This window comes from Helianthus annuus, chromosome 1 (assembly GCF_002127325.2).
Source record: "Helianthus annuus cultivar XRQ/B chromosome 1, HanXRQr2.0-SUNRISE, whole genome shotgun sequence".
Classification (NCBI taxonomy): Eukaryota; Viridiplantae; Streptophyta; class Magnoliopsida; order Asterales; family Asteraceae; genus Helianthus; species Helianthus annuus.
This window is the reverse complement of record NC_035433.2, coordinates 105638524-105662072: the sequence shown is the minus strand read 5'-3', so window position 1 is coordinate 105662072 and position 23549 is coordinate 105638524. Positions and strand designations below refer to the sequence as shown.

The 23549-nt window shown below is 38.6% G+C and overlaps 1 protein-coding gene across 3 annotated transcripts; it reads right to left on the bottom strand.

The window, feature by feature from the left end:
- Positions 1-18071: 18071 nt before the first annotated feature.
- Positions 18072-22191, bottom strand: LOC110873447 (transcription factor bHLH130). Of its 3 annotated transcripts, none has more exons than XM_022122394.2 (6): positions 21201-22191; positions 19838-20025; positions 19278-19451; positions 19100-19165; positions 18884-18952; positions 18072-18391 (listed from the first exon to the last, which is right to left on the bottom strand). In XM_022122394.2, the coding sequence occupies exons 1-6, from the start codon at positions 21844-21846 to the stop codon at positions 18344-18346; spliced, it is 1191 nt and encodes a 396-aa protein (XP_021978086.1). In that variant the 5' UTR covers positions 21847-22191; the 3' UTR covers positions 18072-18343. The 3 variants fall into 3 exon arrangements, with proteins under 3 accessions (XP_021978086.1, XP_021978073.1, XP_021978079.1); XM_022122381.2 differs by having other exon boundaries at positions 19838-20037; positions 21201-22183; XM_022122387.2 differs by having other exon boundaries at positions 19838-20034; positions 21201-22182.
- Positions 22192-23549: the final 1358 nt, after the last annotated feature.

Genomic DNA, 23549 nt, shown 5'->3' with positions numbered 1-23549 from the left:
GGAAATTAGTCAAGTGTTGACTAATGTAAATCGAAGTTAAAAGGATACCCATGGCGTAAGCCGAAATGGGTTGAATTTATGAGAAAAGGATTTAAGAGAAAAATGATCTGGTAATAAAATCCGGGATGAGATGGATGTATGAATTGGAAATCAAAAACCATGTTTTTGATTAAATAGGTAACGTTCGGCATATAGGCCAAACGGGTCGAATGGTGGTGATAACACCATTTGACAATATCGACTAATGTGGCTGTCAAGTCTTATGTTAACAGGAGCGATTAGCAAATCGGATAATTGCGTCGCCATAGATTTTGTGATAATTAAAGCGAGGTATAAATCGGGTCTATTTGTCGACCCGGGCCAGGTACGCTTATATGACTTTATAGTTAAAAGTGCAAGTAAGGTCGAATATTTAGTGAAGTCTTTCATCGCAAAAATGAAGGATTAAAAATGACCATAAAGCTCTTGATGGGTAAACCGGGTAAAACAACCTTTAGAGGTTGTTTAGAAATTATTATTATGATTTTATAATCCTTAGATGCGTATAAAATTTGAATGCATAAACTTTCAAGGGTTGAATGCCCTAAATCTGTCTTGCCGTAAAACAACACATTTGAGAGGTAAAAACTCGGAATAAATAGTCTATTACTTTAAATCCACCACAATCATAGTTGTGGTGGAAGACCAATCAATATGAATGGTTGAAATTATGAGGCATACGAGAAATGGGTGTGATTTATGCTTAAAAGGACATAAATACCCTTAATGGGTCAAAGTAAGATTATAAGTAAAATGGGTAAATAATGCGTAGGAACCCGTGACTGGAACCTTATATGATAGACAATGTTGGAGATAAAGGGTTCGTGAAAAATGGGGGTCGAACAAACATGTTTGTTTGATAAACACATAGACGGGTCAAAATTTAGTAAAAAGATAATAAGTCGAAGGCTTAAAAATCTCAAATTTATTTAATCCGGATGTCGGTTTTAACTCCATGTGATGGAGAATTAAATTACGATCACGTAGGAAAAAGAATCGTGTAAATCGGATCAATAACGAAAGAGTTATGCTCGTTTTCGTAAAATCAAGCTTGGCTGGGAATATGCAGCAACTGATGCAAACATTCTGTCAAAATGAGGCCGTGGCGTCGCGCCACGGCCAGAAGGGTTTGCCGTCGCCCGCGGCGACGGACTAAATTCTTGAAATTCTTGTTTATTTTGTTTATTTTGATTATTTGACCCAATTACCTTGTTGTACTTGTTATTTAACTATCAAAACTGAGTTCTAAGTTGGTTTTGATCATAGGTGAATGTCGAGAGTCCCGGGTGAAGATCAAGCGACGAGCAAGAACCGAACACACGTTAAATGAAGCTTCCGCGTCAAATCTTGATTTGTTTAGTTATAAGTGAACTATGTAAACACTTATAAATATGTTTTTGAAATGTTGTGAACATATGGGAATGTTAGTATGACAAGTTTTTGTAAAGTCACATTTTAGCATTAAAATGTGTATTTTATTTTTAAAATCTTGATTAATTGAGACGGTCGTTACAAAAACCCGCTTCAAAGAAAGAAGTAAACAGTGTATCCTCAGAAGAATTAGGTGATGTTCTTATCTGTTCTGTTGAAGATTCGGTTGAATCTTGTATTATGGATTATGGATTCGGGTGCTTGTTTTCATGCTATCTCATACCCAGATATGGTCAAGAATCTACGAACAGGTAACTTTGGTAAAGTTCGTTTAGCAGATGATCAAATGCTTGATATCATAGGTATTGGAGATGTAGACTTGAAGACCTCATTAGGAACTATATGGACATTGAAAAATGTCAGGGTTATTCATAATTTGAGGAGAAAGTTGATTTCAGTTGGTAAACTAGATAATGAAGGGTTTAATGTTCACTTTGTGGGTGGACAATGGAAAGTGATCAAAGGCAATTTAGTGATTGCCAAAGGAAAGAAGCAAGGTACTCTATACATGGCAGAAGTTTCTGCTGAAGGTGTTCATGCAATGACCACCTGTCCGAGTCCATCAAATTTATGGCACAACTGACTCGGACACATGAGCGAAAAGGGATTGAAGATGTTGGCTCAGAAAGGTAAGTTTCCAGACTTGAAGAAAGTGGAAATTGAATTCTGTGAACCTTGTGTTCCTGGAAAACAAAAGAGGGTTACTTTTGTGAAGACAGGGAGAACACCGAAAGCTCAGAAGTTGGAGCTTGTTCACTCCGATATATATGGACCAACTTCAGTTTCATCTCTAGGAGGCTCGAGCTATTATGTTACCTTCATCGATGATTCAACACGCAAGGTATGGATTTATTTTCTTAAGCATAAATCTACTTTATTTGATGCTTTTAAGATATGGAAATCTGCTGTTGAAAATGAAACTAACTTGAAGGTAAAGTGCTTAAAGTCTGATAATGGTGGTGAATACATAAGTAAGCAGTTCACTAACTATTGCGCCAAGGAAGGGATAAAGATGATCAGGACAGTTCCTGGAAGTCCTCAGCAGAATGGTGTAGCTGAGAGAATGAATAGAACTCTAAATGAGAGGGCTAGAAGCATGAGGCTAAATGTCGGGATGCCCAAGACATTCTAGGCCGATGCAGTTAACACTGCAGCCTACTTGATCAACCGTTCACCAACCGGTCCCTTAGATTTCAAGTTGCCTGAAGAAATGTGGCAAGGAAAGGAGGTAAGTCTCGAACACTTACGAGTCTTTGGTTGTAGTGCTTACGATTTGTTAGAAGCTGGTGACAGGGATAAGTTAGACTCAAAATCCAAGAAGTGCACATTATTGGTTATGGGTCAGAACAAATGGGTTACAGGCTTTGGGATAATGAAGGCAGAAAAGTAATTAGAAGCAAGAATGTCGTCTTCAATGAAAATGAATTGTACAAAGACAGAAACACCAAAGGACTAGAAGTTTAGAAAGACTATGTTGAATTTGAAAGTGGTGAAACAAGAAAAGAAGCTTCAGTCGACATTCCAGAAATAGGAATGAGTCAATCGACAGTGGGAGCTCAGGGGATGATTTTAGTAATGATTCTGTAGAAGAAGAAGAAGAGGTCGCTCCTTGTTGGGATTGAACCCTATCAGAGGAACAGATAATTAAAGCCAAAACTGGATCAGAGCAGTGGATCCAGAATAAGCAGATGATTACATACAAATCTCTCCCCTTGAAAGTGATTTCAACATCTGCTAACCTCCTATCTGCTGATCTTGCAAAATGCTGACCTACAACTGCTGCTCAAGTAAAGACCTAATGAAAGACTAAAGCCCTGCTGATTCAATCTACTGCTTTGAGTCAAGCTCTGCTGATCCGGACAAGTACTGCTGGGTTCATAGTAGTGGAAGGTTGCAGCAGCTGATCAATAGTCTGTTTTGTAATGTAATGTAATAGCAGTAGTTAACATAGCAGTGTTTGTTTAGATCAGAGGTTAGAGTTTGTTAGGAGGTTAGATGTCACTTTCATGGTGACGTCAGCTAAGATGCTCAGTGGTTTGCAAGTGCCTATAAATAGTTCAGTACTTTGTACTGTTCTATTAGCTCTTTTGCATCATCGTCTTCTTTGCACGAACAAACAACTGAGCTCTGGCTGAGGGGGAGTTTGCATTCATTCATCAATCATTGTAATCCTTATTAAAATAAATTCAATCTTCCGATTCATTGTGAAAAGATGTTTGATCAAAGTATTACTCTCGTTTGATTGTATGCAAAGTTTGTTTTCATCATAATTCTGCTGCACACTCATCCATTTTCATTTTAATTACAAACACAAAATACAATCAGAATCAAACTCAGATCCAACAATTGGTATCAGAGCCTGGACAGTCAAATTTGATTTAACAATCATTTTGACGTAAATAGTTCAGCTCATAACAGTTGATACTGATCGTTTGTTCGTTTGTTGAAAAACAGAGCAAGGATTAATCACCATTAAAGTTGATATCTCAGTGTCTGTAAAACAACAAGAATGACGTCACAATCTCAGGATGATAAAAACAACATCGGCTCGCTTTTTAAACCACCTATGCTAAAAAGAAATGAGTACAACATCTGGCAGAGGAGGATGGGTCACATCCTCGCTCAACAAAGCACAGGTTGTTGGAGGTCTGTCGTCTTTTGTCCTCATGTTCCCACAGTGCCAAGCGCTGAAGATGCTAAAAAGTTCGTTCCAAAACCAGTTGAAAATTATACCGAAACCGACTATCAAAAGTTCGAACTAGATGCTAAAGCATTTAGCATCATAGCATCAGCGCTGCCCAATGAAATATATGCTGGACTGTTACACTGTAACAGTGCCAAAGAGTTATAGGACGCGCTTAAGGAACAGTTTGGGGGAACCGAAGAAGTCATAGAAAACAATAGGGAAATCCTGAACCAACAGTATGAAACATTTTGTCATGTTAGAGGTGAATCACTGACGCAACAATTTGAGCGTTTCAGTTGTCTCATCAGTGAACTGAGGCTTGTTAATACCACTTTTACAAACTCAACTCAAAATAGCAGGTTCCTCAGGTCACTGCCAGAAAAATGGGACACCATAGCTTTTGTCACCCGAAATTCACCTGAGTTCAAGGATCTGACCTTGACCCAACTCCACGGTCGACTCCTGAGCTACGAAAGGGAGTTAAACCAGAAAAGGAAGTTACAAGAGTCAGGAAAAGCCGTTGATGATTATACATTCGGTAACACTGCTCTTCTGGGTCAAGAAGAATCTGGGAGTAGTGCTAAGGATCAGGGTTATGATCACTTCATTGACATAACTGCTGGTGCAAATTTTAACAACCCTGATCCTCACACTGCAAGTTTTGCATTCACTGCAAACGAAAACCAGATGTCAGACAATCTAAGCTTTGAACTCAATGATCTACAACATTTTGATCCCACTGACTTAGAGGAAATGGACATTCTGCACCAACTGGCCTTGCTAAGTGTTAGAACTAGCAAATTTTACAAAAGAATAGGGCGAAAATTCCCAGGTTTGCATGGGAATCTAAGGGTTGGGTTGGATAAATCGAAAATCAAGTGCTACAAGTGTAATAGGTTGGGACACTTCGCTAGGGAGTGTAGGAGTCAAACTACTGGTCCCATAATCACTCATCCTAGCTCAAATCCTAGACCTCAAAATCAAGGCACTGTGCACTATACCCAATATGCCCCAGCAGCTCAAGTGAACACTGCTCACTATGCTGTTGCCCCTGTGCCAGTGCACTATCTCCAAAATACTGTTCCACAGATCCAATATGTTCAAACCCCTGTCCCCCAGGCATAAGTGCAGCCTGCACCTCAAACCACTGCTCCAGCAGCAGTACAACCAGATCAACAAAGTTTTTTCACTCAAGGGTTTGTTGACTGGAGCAGTATGCCTGAAGACCTTAGTGATGAAAATTTTGCACTCTAAGCTTCCAATGATTCTTCTCATAATGAATTTTGTTTGATGGCATTAGAGTCAATACAGGAGGGGGTTGAAACTGAAGAGGAACAGCTGAGTATTGAAACAGTGGATGAGGTGACTGAAGCAGTGGTTACTGCTGTGGCTGGTGAACTATTGTTGGGAGAAAGTTCAGGTACCCTGATTGAACCACTGACAGACCCATGGTCCGAAGAGAACAAGGAAGAAAAGAAAGAAGAAAAAGCAGGTGATAAAGAAGAAAGAGCTGAAGATGAAGAAAATCCTCAATGTGATTGTGCAATGATGGCTACTGCCAAGGTATCACCTCAAGTTCTTGAAAAACTGTGTTCTGACAATTGCATTATTGCTTTTGCTAACATCAAAGAGGTGAACGAAAACCTTCGGGATAAAATCTTAACTGATGAAGTCAAATTTGAATGATCTCTAACAGCACTTAAAAACAAATTGGCTGAAAAAGAGAAAGAGATTAGCAGCATGAAAGAAGAGCATAGCATAACCAAAACCCAACTCCAAACTATGGTAGAAAAATACCAAGTTTGCAAAAAGGAGTTAGAGTCCACCCAGATCACATGTGAGAGATGGGTGGAATCATGCAAAGGGTATGAGGTTATGCTTGAAAAACAGATAAAAAGCAATGTGAAATTTGGGGTTGGTTATAGAAAACATGATGATGAAAACACTGCTTTTGGAAAATCTGTTCCAACCACTGATGTAATCACTGAGTTCATCCCCACAAACAAGAATGGCCAAGAAGTAAAAATCACTGACAAACTTGGTAACAAAATCACACTTGACAGACCAATAGGATCCTCTACTTTTGAGGAGCTTGAAGATCATCAGTTTAAACCAAAATGGTCTGATGAGTGTGATATTCTTGAAAATTTCAAGCCAATGGACTTTACATCAACTGATGGTGTTAAAGCTCCAAAATCTAAAGTCATACCTCTCAAGGACATCCCAGCAGTAGTTAAAACCTCTGCTGCAAAGGAGTCTGAAAAGAGAAAGAAGAAAGAAAAAATTGATAACTTGTTTTGTGAATTCTGTGAGAAAAGGAATCATCTAACAAAAGACTGTTTCCACTTAAAAGCTTATGATTTAAACAGAACAAGTGTCATTGTTTCAGCTGAAAGTTGCATTGTTTGTGGTAAAACAAACCACAAAACTCAAGCTTGTGTGTATCTCAAAAACTTTGATGTGAAAAAGAATGAGTACATTGCTAAAACATCCTTGAGTCTATCATCATCATCATCATCTGTCAAATTCACCAAGAAACAACCACTGTTTGTACCAGTTCAAACAGCTGTCACAAAACAGCTGAACCAAACATCTGTCAAAAGAGATGTTCAGGTTACTGATGCACCCCCTGCCAATCAGTTCAGAAAAGGCAAGGAAAAACAGTCCTACCAAAGGATTCCACACGTTTATGAGGCCTACAAAAGGCCCTCTAAACCTAGAGTGAATAGGCATCCTTTTGGTTATCAGCAGGTGATTGGTCAAGACCCCCAATAGTGGTTAGCAAGAAACAGTACTAAAACTGTCCAAACCCCTGACCTAACCACTGTTCATCACTCTGCATCCATACCAGACACTGTTGAAACCCCATCCAAAGCCCTGTTGGCTTTGGAGCCCTTAATGAACTAATCCTTTTACTTCATGTGCAGGGAGCTTCTTCATGCTTTGATAGTCTTTGGAGCACATGACAGGATGTAAAGCCCTCCTCAAACACTTTAAAATCCATGGAGGGGGTGATATATCCTTTGGGAATAATAGTAAAGGGAAAGTTCTGGGGTCTGGTACAGTGCAATCTAGAAATGTAAAATTTGAAAATGTCAATCTGATAGACAATCTAAAATTCAACCTTCTGAGTGTATCACAAATGAGTGACAAAGGGTTTGGGTCATTCTTCACAAAAGATTGTTGTAGGATTGTTGGACCAGAAATGGTCAAAAAGATTGAAGCAATAATCAAAACTGGCCAAACTAAACTTGTTGCTCAAAGAAGTGGCAATGTTTATGTTGTTGATATGTCAAAAGAATGTCCCAGAGCTGATGCCTGTCTGTTCTCAGCTGCCTCTAACAAAGAGACAGAACTTTGGCACAGAAGGCTGGGGGCACACAAATCTTAAGACAATCACTGAAATTTCAAAAAATGGTTTGGTGAGAGGCCTACCACAAAAATTGTTTTCATGTCCTGAACATTGCATTTCCTGTTTAAAAGGAAAACAGCATAAAAGTTCTTACACGTCCATTGAAGAGTCCAAAACAACCCAGTGTTTGCAAATGCTACACATGGATTTGTTTGGCCCAGTTCAAGTCATGAGCCTCAAGAAGAAAAGATATTGTTTGGTTATTGTTGATGACTTTTCTAGGTTTACATGGACTTTCTTTTTACACTCAAAAGATGAGACTGCAGGCATTTTGCAAGACTTTGTGACACAGGTTGAAAAGCAATTTGACCTTCCAGTGAAAAGCTTCAGGAGTGACAATGGCACAGAATTTAAAAATAAGGAGTTGGATGCTTTCTGTGTGAAGAAAGGGATTGTAAGGCAGTACAGCATCCCTAGAACACCAGAGCAAAATGGGGTTGTTGAAAGAAAGAACAGAACTTTGATTGAGGCTGCCAGAACTATGCTTGCAGATTCAGGTTTGCCATTAACTTTCTGGGCAGAGGCAGTAAACACTGCTTGCTATGTCCAGAACAGAGTTTTAATAAACCCCAGGCACAAAAAGACTGCTTATGAAATTCTGTATAAAATCAAACCACTGATCTCATATTTCAAGGTGTTTGGCTGCCCATGCTTTATTTTGAACTTAAAAGATTCCATTTCAAAATTTGCAGCCAAAATTGATTGTGGTTATCATCTGGGATACTCAACCACTGCCAAGGCATACAAAGTGTTTAATACACGGACCAAGGCAGTGGAGGAGACTTTGAATGTAAAGTTCAATGAACTTTCATCAATTAAAATCCCAGCAAATCCTACAGATCTGTTTGATCTTGAAAAATTTACTTTTGAAAATACTGCTGTCAAGACTAACAGTGCAGGTCCATCAGAGGATACAACACCAGCCTATGGGTATGAAATCATCATTCCTCAAAGGTCTGCCACAAAGGGAAAAGCACCAGCTGTTCAAAACAGTTGTCAAAGCTCAACCACTGCTACTTCAACAGTTGTTGACCAAAGTAGCTCATCCACCACTGCTTCCACATCCTTAAACACTGCTGACAAAAGTCCTCAAACAGTGGATAAAAGTCAGCAGTTGTCCACTTCATTACCTCCTATTCCACCACCTTTTGAAGCCACTGCTGGGTCATCAAAGTCACCAGCAGTGGTTAGCTCAGATGATACACATTTGAAGCCTTCACCAACAAATGCCATCATACCATACCAAGGAGATTTAATCTTCTTGAGATCTCATCCACCTGATCAAATCATTGGTAACATCAATGAAGGGGTGCTCACAAGAAGCCAAACCCAAAACATTTGTCTTTTTGCTGGTTTTCTATCACTCCATCAGCCAGTCAAGTACCAAGAGGCACTGAAAGACAACAGCTGGGTAGAAGCCATGCAAGAGGAGCTCCAATAGTTTAAAAGACAACAAGTATGGGAGCTTGTACCACTGCCAGAAGAGGTTAGTCCCATTGGCACAAAGTGGGTCTTCAAGAACAAAACTGATGAAAGGGGCATTGTTGTCAAGAATAAAGCCAGGCTTGTGGTTCAAGGTTACAGGCAGGAAGAGGGGATTGATTATGAGGAAACATTCGCCCCTGTTGCAAGATTGGAAGCCATTAGACTGTTCCTGGCCTTTGTTGTCAACCACAACATGAAGGTGTTTCAAATGGATATCAAAAGTGCTTTCCTCTATGGTACAATTCAAGAAGAGGTGTATGTATGTCAACCTCCAGGTTTTGAGGATCCATTTTATCCTGATCATGTCTACAGGCTAAACAAAGCCTTGTATGGCCTGAAACAAGCACCAAGGGCCTGGTATGAAACTCTTTCCAACTTCCTACTCTCAAATGGTTTCAAAAGAGGTACCATTGATAAAACACTGTTTCTTAAATGGAGAGGGAAGGATTTAATGATTGTCCAAATTTATGTGGATGACATTATTTTTGGAAGCACATGTAACAAAATGTGTGAAGAGTTTAGAGAACTCATGACAGCTGAGTTTGAAATGAGTGCAATGGGTGAGCTGCAATGCTTTCTTGGTCTCCAAGTACAGCAAATGCAAAATGGAACTTTCATTCATCAAAGCAAATATGCTAAAGAACTTTTGACCAAATTTGATATGAATGATTGTAAACCATGCAGCACACCCATGGCAACAAATAAGTTGGTCATGTCTGATGACAAGGATGAGCTGATTGACCAAACACTTTATAGAAGCATGATTGGGTCTTTGTTGTACCTAACTGCATCTAGACCAGACATCATGTTTGCAACATGTGTTTGTGCAAGAAGTCAATCAGCTCCCAGAAAATCAAATCTCATTGCTGTAAAAAGGATCTTCAGATACATAAAAGGTTCTCCCACACTTGGTATCTGGTATCCAGCTAATGGGAATATCAAGCTTTCAGGTTTTTCAGACAGTGACTTTGCTGGATATCACACCACAAGGAAGTCCACTTCAGGAGGGTGCCAGTTTCTAGGTGATTGCTTAGTTTCTTGGCAAAGCAAAAAGCAAGCAGCAGTTTCAACATCCACTGCTGAGGCTGAATACATTGCTGCTGCAAGCTGTACAGCCCAACTCTTGTGGCTTCAAAATCAGTTACTGGATTTTGGTATCACTGCCTTAAAAACACCACTCGTGTTGGACAGCCAGGCAGCAGAAAATATCATCAAAAATCCAGTTTCCCACTCTACCACCAAACACATCGACATCAGACATTACTTTGTGAGGGATTGCTATGAAAAAGGTTTGATTTCTCTGCATCATGTCCCAACTAAAGACCAGCTGGCAGATGTGCTCACAAAAGCACTTGATACAGCCACTTTTGAAAGCTTGGTCTCTAGGATTGGGATGCTGAACATGGAATAACAAGCAACATCTTGTTTTTCTTTGAATAAAAGCAACAAAATGTTTTCAGAAAATCAAAAATCCATCCTTAAAAATAGCTAACAATGAAATTTTCATTAAAATCCTTAAAAGTCTGCCATTACCACTGATTGTTCAAAAGTCTGCTCTACTTCAAAAGTCTGTCCACTGCTGAAAGTCAACCCCTGTTCTCTCATTCCTTTGATAATCTTTGTTGTTCAAAAGCAGTGTCTTATCCACTGATATGCTATCCACTGATAGTGAAAATCATCCACTGCTTCCTTACCACTGCCTTCATCACTCACTTTCATCAAAATACTGTCCTTCACTTTCACCAGGGGTTGTCACGTGGGCAGTACATAGTGGTCAGACCTTTTGTAACGGCTGCCACGTCAGCATTCACTTTCTTCCCTATAAAAATCTCCCACTCACCACCAAAACAGGGTTTTACTGTCGAATTGAATTCTTAAAAAATTCTCTTCTCAAAGCAGTTTTTCATCTCATCTTTCACAAATTTCTTCGATCATTCTATTCAAAAATGACAAAATCGAAGCCATCTGCAAAACCCACATCCAAATCATCATCGAAAACAACCTCTCAAAAGGCAATCTCCACTGAAATCCCATATAAATCATCTCACAATCTCCTGGGTCTTCTCACAAAACCAGGAACCACCAATGTTTTCGATTCCATCATTAACACCATGGCAAAATCAAAGTACAAAACTTTGTTCACCGCCGATGCATCAATCTATTTGGAGACCCAAAGGGAGTTCTGGAAGAATGCAACCCTTGAAAAACAAGGAGACACTGCAACCACCATACACTCTTCTATAAAGGGTAAAGCTATCCAAATCACGCCACAATCCATTTCAGAGGTCTTTCAACTCGATGATCAGGAAGGTAAAACTTCTTTCACTAAAAACGAGTTACAAACTGACTTCATTGAAAGAGGGTATGAAGCCACAATGATGAAGAAACTTACCTTACAAAAAGGTTATTTTCCTTCTGCAACCAGATTTTTATTTCATACCCTCCTACTATGTGTTTCAAACAAGACCACTTCTTTCAATGAAATCCCTTTAAAGATTCAAAATCTGGGATATGCAATTCTTCAAGAAGAAAATTTTAACTACTCTCGGGAAATCTTTAAAGATTTGGTTAATAATGTTGAAACAAAGTCATTCTTACTGTTTCCAAAGTTTTTAACTATTTTGAAAAGAAATTCAGTAAGAATGATTTAGCTGCAATAAATCAAGGTGAGTCTACTCAAATAAACAGCTTAACAAACGAAACTTTTTCAAGAACTTTAGCACCTTGCAAAACACAAGCAGAGGTGCCTGAGCAGCATTTAGCAGCTACCACTGCTCCTCAGGTATCTGCTGCTGAGCCCACTGCTCAAGGTGATCAAAGCAGCAGACCAACTGTTTTGAAACCCACACCTACAAATCCCAAAAAGCCAAACAAAAAGAAAAATAAAAAACCCCCCAAACCAATCAAAACGGCAACTCTGGAGGATGAGATACCAGAGCTACTGCCTGTGACAACACAAATGTCACAAGAAACCACTGCTGCTACTTCCTCACAGCAGTTGGTACAAATATCTCAACCCATAACCAAAACTCCTCCTGCTTCTTCACAAAAAGAACAAGTTGTACACATAGGGCCACCATATTATGATGCTCTGGAAACACTCGTTTCCATCATCCACAGCCCAATGCCCGAGGCAAATTCTCTTTCTACACCCCACCTCACATCCACAATTCCACCAAAAACAAAACTTTTGTTGGATGCAATAGATTTGAACCAGGCATTACTCAGTCCTTCTCAATCACCTGTTAATGAGAATATGCCTCAACCACTGACTGAGCCTGATGTATCATTCCTTGCTAACCCACCAACACAACCTAAGGAGGTTACACCCCTTGAGTTACAAGTAACTCTTGGTGGTAATCCAAGTGAAGCAGCCACTACAACTGTTGAACCCACTGGTTTACAGTTGGACAGTGGTTACATCAATAAGACTTCCTTGGAGGCAATTCCTTTTATAGCACCTCTGCCAACCACCAGTGGATTTATTTATCCTACTGGCAACATCAAAAGGTTGTCAAGTGTTGAAGGGAGAAGACCCCAGTACCAAGAAAAAGGGGCATCAGTGGTTAATGTTTGGAGTATACTCCCTACCTCTACCACTGATAAAACCACTGTTAGTGGTATATCAGATGATCCCATTAAATTGGGTGATGATTTAAAATATCAGGATTTGACGGAACAAATTGAAAAGTTGGATACATCTGTTGCAGATCTTAAAAACATGCTACAGCAGGTGTTGAAAACTCAAAAGATGCAATCCACTGCTGTTCCACCTCAAGCACCTGCTCCACAGCAGGCACCTGCTACAAATGAGCTCTGGAATCTATTTCAACCTTTTCTCCATCATCAAGCACAAATAGCAGATCAGCAACATGAAAAACATGTTCAACAGCTGAGAAATGCAATGGAGTCAAGGTTCAAGAACACTCAGGCTGATCTAAAGGCTCTCAAAACTCAGATCCTGCACACCACTGGCACTACTCCTCCAACAGTTCTCTTCATTGATCAACTTCCCCCAGATAATGCCAAAAAGGGGGAGAAAATTCAGGAGTGGAAAAAGAAGGGAATAGAGGATGGTCTCTACATTGAACCAGAAAATGCAAACATGACCAAACAGATCCCTTTGCCAGATGGAAGCAAGAAAATTGATGTGACCACAAATGCACTGGCAGAAGTAGTTGCAAGTGTAAAAAGGGATAGAGAGGCCAAAAGGAAAGCCAGGGTGAATTATCCGGATCAGGGTACTTCAGGGTCAAAAGATGATGAAAATCTTGTTGATGAAAAGAAGAAGCCTACAAGAATAGTAAGGCTACCCAAATCCATTCCAACCAGACGTTCAAAGTCTGTTCCAAAACCACCACCTAAAACAACTGTTGTAACTCCTGTTGTACCCACTACTGTTGGTACTTCAGTGGTTTCAACATCTGCTCCGACTTCAACACATACCACTTCAACACACACTACATCCACTGCCTTATCACCATCACCACTAAAAACAAAATCACCTCCTGCCAAAAGGCAGAAGACAGCAGTTGTTACAACATCTGCTGTAAAGACAACAGTGGTTGGAACACCAGTTGTTTCAACAACTGTTAGTCAATCACACATCACTACCACTACATCCACCACCACTGTTCCATCCAAAACATCATCAGCCCCTCCTCAAACAAAGAGGAGAAGGCTAATTCTCAAAGATGATGACACTTCACCATCTCAAACATCTTCAAAATCTTTAGCTCTTGTCACAATACCAAATCCAGTTACTCTTTCTTCAGTTCGAATGCACAAGCCCTTACCTCCTGCAGGTGTTCAGTTTCCTCTTGAACTAGCAGCTGTTAGAGAAGAAATAAAATCTTTTTACTGTGAGGATGACCCTGCCAAAAGGAGTTTGCCATCAATAAGAGGATATCCCTGGCCTAAAAATGTTGATGAATATTTGAAGATCAAGGCCAAGCAAGCAGAGGATATCTCAAAAAGAAGCACACAAGGGAAATCTGACAAAGAAATTTCTAGAAACTATCAATATCTGCTCACACAAGTCAGTTCCCAAAAACAATTTGCCAAAAATGTCAGTCAACAAATTTCAGAAAGAGCAGCTGAAACTTTGAAGAAAGACTACATTGAAAGCATCATGGCTCACAAGAAGTACAAAGGAGAGAGATACATGTACAAAGAGTGGACTGTTCCTGAGCTTGAAAATGAAGCAGCAAGAATTCAAGACATGATAAAAAGGAAAGTCACTCACACTCCTCCTGACTGGGCAAAGTTTAGAAAGAATGTACCTGACAAACAGGTAGAACTGAAAAGAATGAAAGAAGAACTGGTTGCTGCTGAATATGGAAACAAAAGACAAATTGCTAGATGGAAAGAAGATGTGGTCAGGATCACCTACAAAAGGTTGGAGGAATTAAGAAAGAAAGATCCAAAAGTTCCTCAAAAGCCTGACTATCCTGAAGCTGAGGTTTCAAAAAGACCATCAAAGCTGCAAATCAGGAGAGCCACTGCTCCAACTGGTGCTGCCATCTATAAAAGAAGGACACACAAACAGTTGGGAGCTGAAACCATCCAAGAGATGATAAAAGGAGATGACCTTGTAAAAGAAGGCATAAAGAAAATGATCATAGAAACTCTTGGTTTGGATCAAACTGCAAATACTGGTCAGCCAGTTATGAATAGGCCAGCCTCACCAAATACCTCTGCAAATAAACATCTCCCAAGAAATCCACCAGGCTCAAAAATACAAAAGTGGGAAACTGACAAACAGACCTGTGTATTGACTTTGCTCAGGTCTGGTGGAGAAGTGGAGAAAATATCAAGGGAACAAGCTCTTGGCCTGAGTCTTGAAGATTTGCATGATCTCCTTGATCTTCCACTTAGCAGGGATGATGAAGACACAGATGCCCTTGACTTTGAACTACAATTTAAAGGACAGATAAGGGAACTGTTGATGAGGCAATAAATGTCCACAATAATGAAGAGTTTTGGCATTATCTGTTCCAGGGGGAGATTGTTGGGATTGAACCCTATCAGAGGAACAGATAATTAAAGCCAAAACTGGATCAGAGCAGTGGATCCAGAATAAGCAGATGATTACATACAAATCTCTCCCCTTGAAAGTGATTTCAACATCTGCTGACCTCCTATCTGCTGATCTTGCAAAATGCTGACCTACAACTGCTGCTCAAGTAAAGACCTGATGAAAGACTAAAGCCCTGCTGATTCAATCTACTGCTTTGAGTCAAGCTCTGCTGATCCGGACAAGTACTGCTGGGTTCATAGTAGTGGAAGGTTGCAGCAGCTGATCAATAGTCTGTTTTGTAATGTAATGTAATAGCAGTAGTTAACATAGCAGTGTTTGTTTAGATCAGAGGTTATAGTTTGTTAGGAGGTTAGATGTCACTTTCATGGTGACGTCAGCTAAGATGCTCAGTGGTTTGCAAGTGCCTATAAATAGTTCAGTACTTTGTACTGTTCTATTAGCTCTTTTGCATCATCGTCTTCTTTGCACGAACAAACAACTGAGCTCTGGCTGAGGGGGAGTTTGCATTCATTCATCAATCATTGTAATCGTTATTGAAATAAATTCAATCTTCCGATTCATTGTGAAAAGATGTTTGATCAAAGTATTACTCTCGTTTGATTGTATGCAAAGTTTGTTTTCATCATAATTCCGCTGCACACTCATCCATTTTCATTTTAATTACAAACACAAAATACAATCAAAATCAAACTCAGATCCAACACTCCTCAAATCCCAGAATCCCTAGAAACTCCTCAGTTTCAACCAAGAAGATCCTCCAGGGTCATTAGACCACCAGACAGATATTCACCATCCGTCAATTACATACTTTTGACAGAAAATGGTGAACCCCAGTGTTACTCAGAAGCCATGGGGTTGAAAGATTCATTGCAGTGGGAGTTAGAAATGAAAGATGAGATGAAGTCGCTTGAGAAGAACTAGACCTGGCACTTAACAAAACTTCCAGCTGGGAAGAAGGCTCTTCATAACAAGTGGGTTTTCAGGGTCAAGGATGAACATGATGGTACCAAACGGTACAAAGCAAGATTAGTGGTCAAGGGATTTCAGCAAAAAGAGGGAATTGATTTCATTGAAATATTTTCTCCGGTGGTGAAAATGACTTGTTACAAAGCAAGATGGTACCAAACGGTACAAAGCAAGATTAGTGGTCAAGGGATTTCAGCAAAAAGAGGGAATTGATTTCATTGAAATATTTTCTCCGGTGGTGAAAATGACTACCATCAGACTTGTTCTCAGTATTGTAGCAACAGAAGGCTTGCATCTAGAGCAGCTAGATGTCAAGAAAACTTTTCTACATGGTGACCTAGAAGAAGATATCTATATGACACAACCAGAAGGTTTTCAGGTTAAAGGCAAAGAAAACTTGGTGTGTAAGTTGAAGAAGAGTTTGTATGGTCTGAAACAAGCGCCCAAACAATGGTATTTGAAGTTTGATAACTTCATGGGAAGAGTCGGATATAAGAGATGTGACAATGACCATTGTTGTTACATCAAGAGGTTTAAGGGTTCTTATATCATTCTACTACTATATGTGGATGATATGTTGATTGCAGGTTCAGACATGACAGAGATCAAGAAGCTGAAGAAGCAGATGTTGAAGAGTTTGAGATGAAAGACTTGGGAGCTGCAAACCAAAAACTCGTGATGAGTATTTTCAGAAACAAAGAAGATGGTTCTTTGACACTCTCTCAAGAGAAGTACATTGTGAAAGTGTTAGAAAGATTTAGCCTTAAAGATGCCAAGATTCGAAGCACATCTTTGGGAAGTCACTTTAAGCTTTCTAAAGTTCAGTCACACAGATCTGATGAAGACAAAACAGAAATGGCTAAAGTTCTGTATGCATCGGCAGTTGGTAGCCTCATGTATGCAATGGCATGCACGAGACCAGATATAGCTCATGCAGTGGGAGTTGTTAGTCGGTTTATGTCCAATCCAGGGAGAGAACATTGGGAAGCAGTTAAATGGCTGCTAAGATATTTGAAGGGGACTTCAAAAGTGGCATTACAATTTAAGGGGAAAAATGCTATTCTGAAGGGTTTTGCGGATGCTGACCTTGGTGGTTGTAAAGAATTTTACAAAAGCACCATCGGATATGTCTTTACAGTGGGAGGCACTGCAGTAAGCTGGATGTCCAGACTGCAGAAAAGTGTTGCCCTTTCAACTACAGAAGCAGAGTATATGGCAGTTGCTGAAGCAAGCAAAGAGCTTATATGGTTGAAGAATTTTCTCAAAGAGCTCGGCAAGGAACAAGTTGATTGTGCACTATTCTGTGACAATCAAAGTGCAATACACCTTGCAAAGAATCCTGTCTTCCATTCGAAGACAAGGCACATACAGCTGAGATATCACTTCATTAGAGAGCAAGTTAGTGAAGGCACTCTGAAGTTGAAGAAGATCAAAGGAAGTGAAAATCCATCTGATATGTTGACTAAGGTTGTCACTTTAGAGAAGTTAAAGCTTTGCATAGCTTCAACTGGCCTTTAGGATAATTGAAGAGAAGGCCGGGGGTAACTAGGAATGTGTTAAGATCAAAGTTTTTACAGAGATACTGATGCACAGTTGAAGCACAGGTGAAGATTATTCTGTGGCATCAAGTGGGAGATTGTTGAGTGTGAAGCCACTTGACAAGTTGAGGTCAGAAAAGGCTTTCTGATCAAAAGGATAAGAAGATATGGAGACAGGGATATCTAATCTTCACATTGATCCAGATTTCATGGATCCTGTTTTTATCTTTCCTCTATCATTCAATCTTATAAGATTGTATTGTATCTGTAAATTTTTGTACCAAGCTTAATAAGAAATACTCCTAGTTACCGAGAGTGGATGTAGGTCAGAACCGACCAAACCACTATAAATCTTTGTGTTCTTAATTGTGTGTGAGTGTGAGTTCTATGTTATTTGTGTTCGTGTGACCCGTTCGATCCCCAACAACAACATCACAACGGGGGGTTTTTTTATATAAATGTTAACAACTGGGCTCACAAGTTTCATAACTTTAAGATTACTTAAAATGAGTTATCACACACGAACAGAAAACACCAAAAAATGTTCACCGGTAACAAATATTTAAACCTAACTTCATGAGTTTACAAATGATAATCACAATGATCCATACTTTGATGATGAGAGTCGCCCACGGCAATACAGCTCGAAGTAGAATGTTCGATCGAATAAACCTAAACTACACTCGTCTTTTTTTTTTTTCCATTTTAAGACGTATCAGAAAGCAAGTTATATGATCCAACATATGTTATTGTTTCCTTGAACACTCGCACTTTGACCGCGCATCTCTGAGAGTCTACATCCACAACAAAAGAGTGTTCATGAGAATAAGTCAATATGGGTAAATCCCTCATCTAATTAATGGAAACAAATTTGAGGCTGGTACTTCTATACGTTTTTTAAAACTTCTGACACTTCTAGCTGGTTCACTACCCCTGTATAAGCGAACTCATGACATGTCTGAAAATGTTTTATAGAATTTGTTGATGTGGAAAGCAAGATCGGCAAGTTCGCTAAGGTGTCAAGTGAACCCCGTAGAGTTTTTCCATCAAACTTAACCGACAAGTTAAAGTTTTTCATCTTAAGCTCTATCAAGTTTGCTTGCACCCAAGAAAATACGTTGAGTTTGCTTAAAAGTTACAAAAAATATGTAGAAGTAAATGTTTCATTTCTAAACCACCTACTTAAAAAAGTCCTATATATAATGGGATGATGTACTATGACTTATATCAAGGGATGCACACAAAAAGTTGTATTTTTTGTAATTATAAAGATGATATTGATTCACCTCCAAATCTTTCTGGAGATCTTTAATGTACTGAACAGCCATATCTAACATGTCTGCTGTGCTTGTTTGCTGCAAATGGTTAAATGAAAAAAAAATGAGATCACCAACATTATGTTAAATAATGCAAAATGTATGCATTATAGTTGCTAATTTTTTTTTTTTTAATTAGCATTATAGTTGCTAATTAAACTACACTGTTGTGGTCCAGACATTTACCTTGTCCATGTTAGGGAAGAGCTCTTGAAGCTTCTTCATTCTATCACTTATTCGAGTTCTTCTCACCTGCAAATTACAAATACATGTAGGTGTTAAGTGTATTCGATTCGGTTATGTATTATGTTCATTTTTAAAACCATTTATAACCATATATGACACTAACTAAAGTGTTTCTTACCCTCTCAGCTATGCTTCGCGGGTGTGTGGCGCATCCTCGTGCTGCACGACTCTTGGTAGGAACCAAGTCTCGATCAAATCGCAAGATCTTCTCAGCAAATTCCATTTCAGAAGAAGTTTTTGGCAAGCTCAAATGGTGGACCAAACTAGGAGTATAATGTCCCGATAATCCATTCTGAAAGCAACAAAGAATACAACTAAGTATGTGATGTTTTCTTTTCATTTCTAGGTTGTCTAACGAAATCATAAGCCTTTCTAGGATGTTTTAGATCTTGTTTTGGTTTCTAGGGAGTTGGTAGTCAAAGGAGCGGACTAAATTGGAGTCTGCTAGTCAAAGAAGCAGACTCCGTTTTTTAGCTTGCCATATCAGCGTATTTGACGAGTTTGCGTACCATGTGGATATCTAGTGTCAAAGTGCGAACTCCCTAGAAATCAAAGCACTTCCAAAAACCTCCTAAAAACACTTATCACTTTGCAAGACCAGGAATAAAAAAAATCCCTAATACGCAATCGTATGCAATTTTACAATGGCATTTTGAGAATTAGATAATCAAGAGAAACCTGTCTCTCCAGCTTTATTGAATCGCCATCTCTAGCCCTTTTCAAGCTCTTAAATGTTGAATCGCTTATTTGATTCTTGTTTTCGGGAATTTGAGGCAAGAACATTGATGAAGAAGATTGTCCCGGTGAGAAACTGATGTGATTATTTAACCTACTTGTGGAAATGGTTTTCTCCACATCTCCCATGCCTGCAAAACCTGCTATCAAATTCAAAGCAATCCTCTTATCATGTTTATAAAAGCTATGTGGTTCTCACAGCTCTTAACAAAATACTGGTTCTGAAATGAGCGCGTTATATATGTAAAATAACATAAAAGAACCAACACATGATACTTAACATGGATAAGAACTTATGTTAAAATCTTAATGAATAAAATACTTACTTTTATATTTTTATGCAAGAAGCATGTGTCCCACTCCAAAAGCTTGGGAATATTGGAATCTTTATTCGATCCAAATCAACATAGATTATAGACTTTAATACTAAATATTTAAATTTTAATGAAAGTTACCTTCCAAAAAAAAAAATTTAAATAAGGTCTAAAAAGTTTGACGAATTGAATGAGTTGTTCAAAATATACAATTTGAGAATCATATAACTCTCCAAGATTATGTTCTAAAACACGATTAAATAATGAACACGAGATGTTAACAGTTAACAACCATATTCATAAAATACAAAACACATTTTTAAATTGACTTCTTTTTTATGAACGTCCTTTAAATTGACTTCTTAATGATCTTTCTAACATCCAAAAGCCAAGCAACCTACATAGCAAAGTCATTGTCAACTAGATTTATTTCCAATAACTAGTTTGTTTGTATGCAATTAATCACTTGGACAATGCGTTTAATCTAAACTTTGATGGTCCATGGCTTTATAGCCTAGTGGCATCTTGGGGTGGGATAAGACTTTGGAACTAGGTTCTGGATTCGATTTCCAGAAGGGGGTTTTCCCATATTTATTTGGTTTACTCCTGAATTGGTGTATAGGCATTACACCTAGTGGAGATGAATATGATCGGGTGATTCTGGTGGTGACACGACGATACTCTAGTGGTCTATCAGTGATTAAAAAATATATCATTCAAAACAAATCTAAACTTTGATGGGATAAATGTGGGTCTAAAAAGTGAGTTGTTTATAAATGCATCGATTTCATTGGTGGATGTAAAAGCTAATTATTTATGAATTTCATGCAAGTTGAAATAAACAAGTATATAATTAAATATTTTTGACAATTATGATAACGACAAGGCTGTTAGCGTCCATAGACCAACACTTGAGATATCCACTATTGAGTGGGTTTGAAGGTTTGCAAGTTGGAATAAACAAGACTATAATATTGGAATTAAAAATTTACCACTTAATTCGGAATTCAAGGTTGACAAAAATCCAGCTGGAGAGCTACTTTGTCTGATGAGATTTGAGTTTGATGGATTCATGGATCTAAATGTTGATGAACTTGCCAGATTATTATGACTTGGATGATTGTTGATACTCTCAGTGTTACTCGGTTGCATATGAGTCACTTGCGGCGAACCACCACCGTACATGCCACTAGACACCGGCAACATATGCTGTTGCTGCTGCTGTTGTTGATGCTGTTGTTGTTTCTGAAATTGTTGTTGTTGTTGTTGCTGTTGTTGATGTTGGGAGAAGAATGACTCATGGTTTGAGGATGTGTTTGGAGAAAGTAAATCATCAAATCCGGCTTCTTCAAGGAGATGTGCGTAGAACGAGCTTGGAGCGGAGCGATAACGAGTCAACGAGCTTTCAGTTTGCCCACAAACGACAGATCGTTGATCATTCTGAATGTGATTTTGATTCGGACCATGATTGTTATTATTATGCTCTTGGTGATTGTAGTTGGAATAAGAATCTGAAGTCTTCAACTCCTTCATCTTTGGAAACTCGCCATTGGAAGGATGTTTAAACGTAGACGACGAATACATCATAGAGTTCATATCCGTTGCCATTACATCCGATAATCCACCTTCGCAATACATTATCAAACTCGTTTAATCTGAAAAGATCTTTTCAGCTTGCATTCATCCAATGTTATGTAACTTTTTGGTTGACCGTGATCGATCAGATTAAACCAGTGACGGACCCAGGATTTTTTTAGTACGGTAAGAAAATGGTCAAAGGGAAGATTTCAGCCTTTTATCATTGGAGCTTGAAATGAAAACAAAGATGTGGTTGAGAGATTTGTAAAACAGTGAGAGAAAATGGGAAGAGTGTGTGTGACTTTATATAAAGAATGAGATTCTAAGCGAATATGGATGAATTTCCAATAATGCCCATGGGTATTGGAGGATATTACAGGAGATGATACAAAGAATCTAGTGATAAGTGTCAAAATCCGACGTGGAAGTGGTGGTATTAGATGGGTGGTTTCAAGTGCGGCGGCGCCGGAGTTTCCTACCTTGATGCTAACAACATTTTACAAGTTTCAATGGCTGTCCCGAATGAATATTCCTCACATATAAATTTTTCACAATCGTTTAATGTATGAAAAAAAAGAGCAAAAAGAAAAAAAAGAAGAAGAAGAAAAAGACCTCAACATACTTTTACGTAATGTTTTAAAAACCGGTTTTAAGTCATACCAAATTGGGCTCTAAAATGGTTCAATCGGTTTATTGGGTTGTATCGGACGGTTGAACCGGGTTACTAGTTAACCCTATAAATTTCATAAAATACAAATTCATCTAAAAAAAATCAAATCTCAACTTGGATTTATGTAACTTATCATAGTTTTATCTAAAAACAACTACTTTTATTGTAAACTATTAAGCATTTTAAGAATATTTTTATTAGTTATAAACAATATTACATTGTACGAGGTGAGTAACAGTTTCAACAACGATGAAATATTGGAATAGAAGACACTAGGTTAACTACCGGAAATATGAAAGATCAATATTACCTTAACATCGTATTTTATTAAAATTAAGAAATCAAATCTTAAGATAATGCAAACCGGTTCAACCAGTGGTAGACCCAGGATTTTTTTCCTGGGGGTGCGGAAAATTTTTAAAGATTTTAGACCCCTAGCTATATAAAAAAATCGGTTCATAGCAGGTCGGATCGGGTCGGGTCATGTAAAACAAGTAAAAACAAACAAACAAAGTTTTATAGCGGGTCAAATCAGATCGGGTCGGGTCCATTTCAATTCTCAAACAATCAAACCCTAGTTCCTAACTTCCTATCACATTAACAAACAAAAAAACATCAAAGTTCAAACTATCTCTACTTTTATTTCTCTTAATCATTCAATAAAAGAACAAAAAAACTTATCTATAACATACCTTGGTCTTTAATTAGAATAATCCGGCGAAAAAAAGTGGTTCAACCCCTTTCCTCTTGAGAAATCGCGGCATAACTTCCCTACTCATTGTTCATTCCTAATCCTATCACATACAAAATAAACAAGGATCTTCAAGTGTTCAACCATAGCCCATGTTCCTTAATTTTCAATTTAAAATTTTTGAATTTCAAGCCCTAGTAATTATTATTTGCCAACCAACAATCATATAATCAACAAACATGTTTGCCAACCAAAATTTTGAATTTCAAGCCCTAGTAAAAAACATGTACCTGTCAAGGGCGGCCTAGATTTAACCAGTTTGCAGCCGAAATTTTGCAGTCACCGGCCGGAATTATGCTGTTGCTGGGCGCTGAAGTGAGGCAGAGGGAGGGCGGGAGTCGC

Coding starts and splice junctions, on each gene's coding strand:
- LOC110873447 (XM_022122381.2), bottom strand. CDS start 21,846: ATGTATTGCGAAGGTGGATTATCGGATGTAATGGCAACGGATATGAAC. Junction 20,038..21,200: donor CTTGAATTCCGAATTAAGTG/GTAAATTTTTAA, acceptor TGAATTTGATAG/CAGGTTTTGCAGGCATGGGA. Junction 18,392..18,883: donor ATCTCCAGAAAGATTTGGAG/GTGAATCAATAT, acceptor TTGTGGATGTAG/ACTCTCAGAGATGCGCGGTC.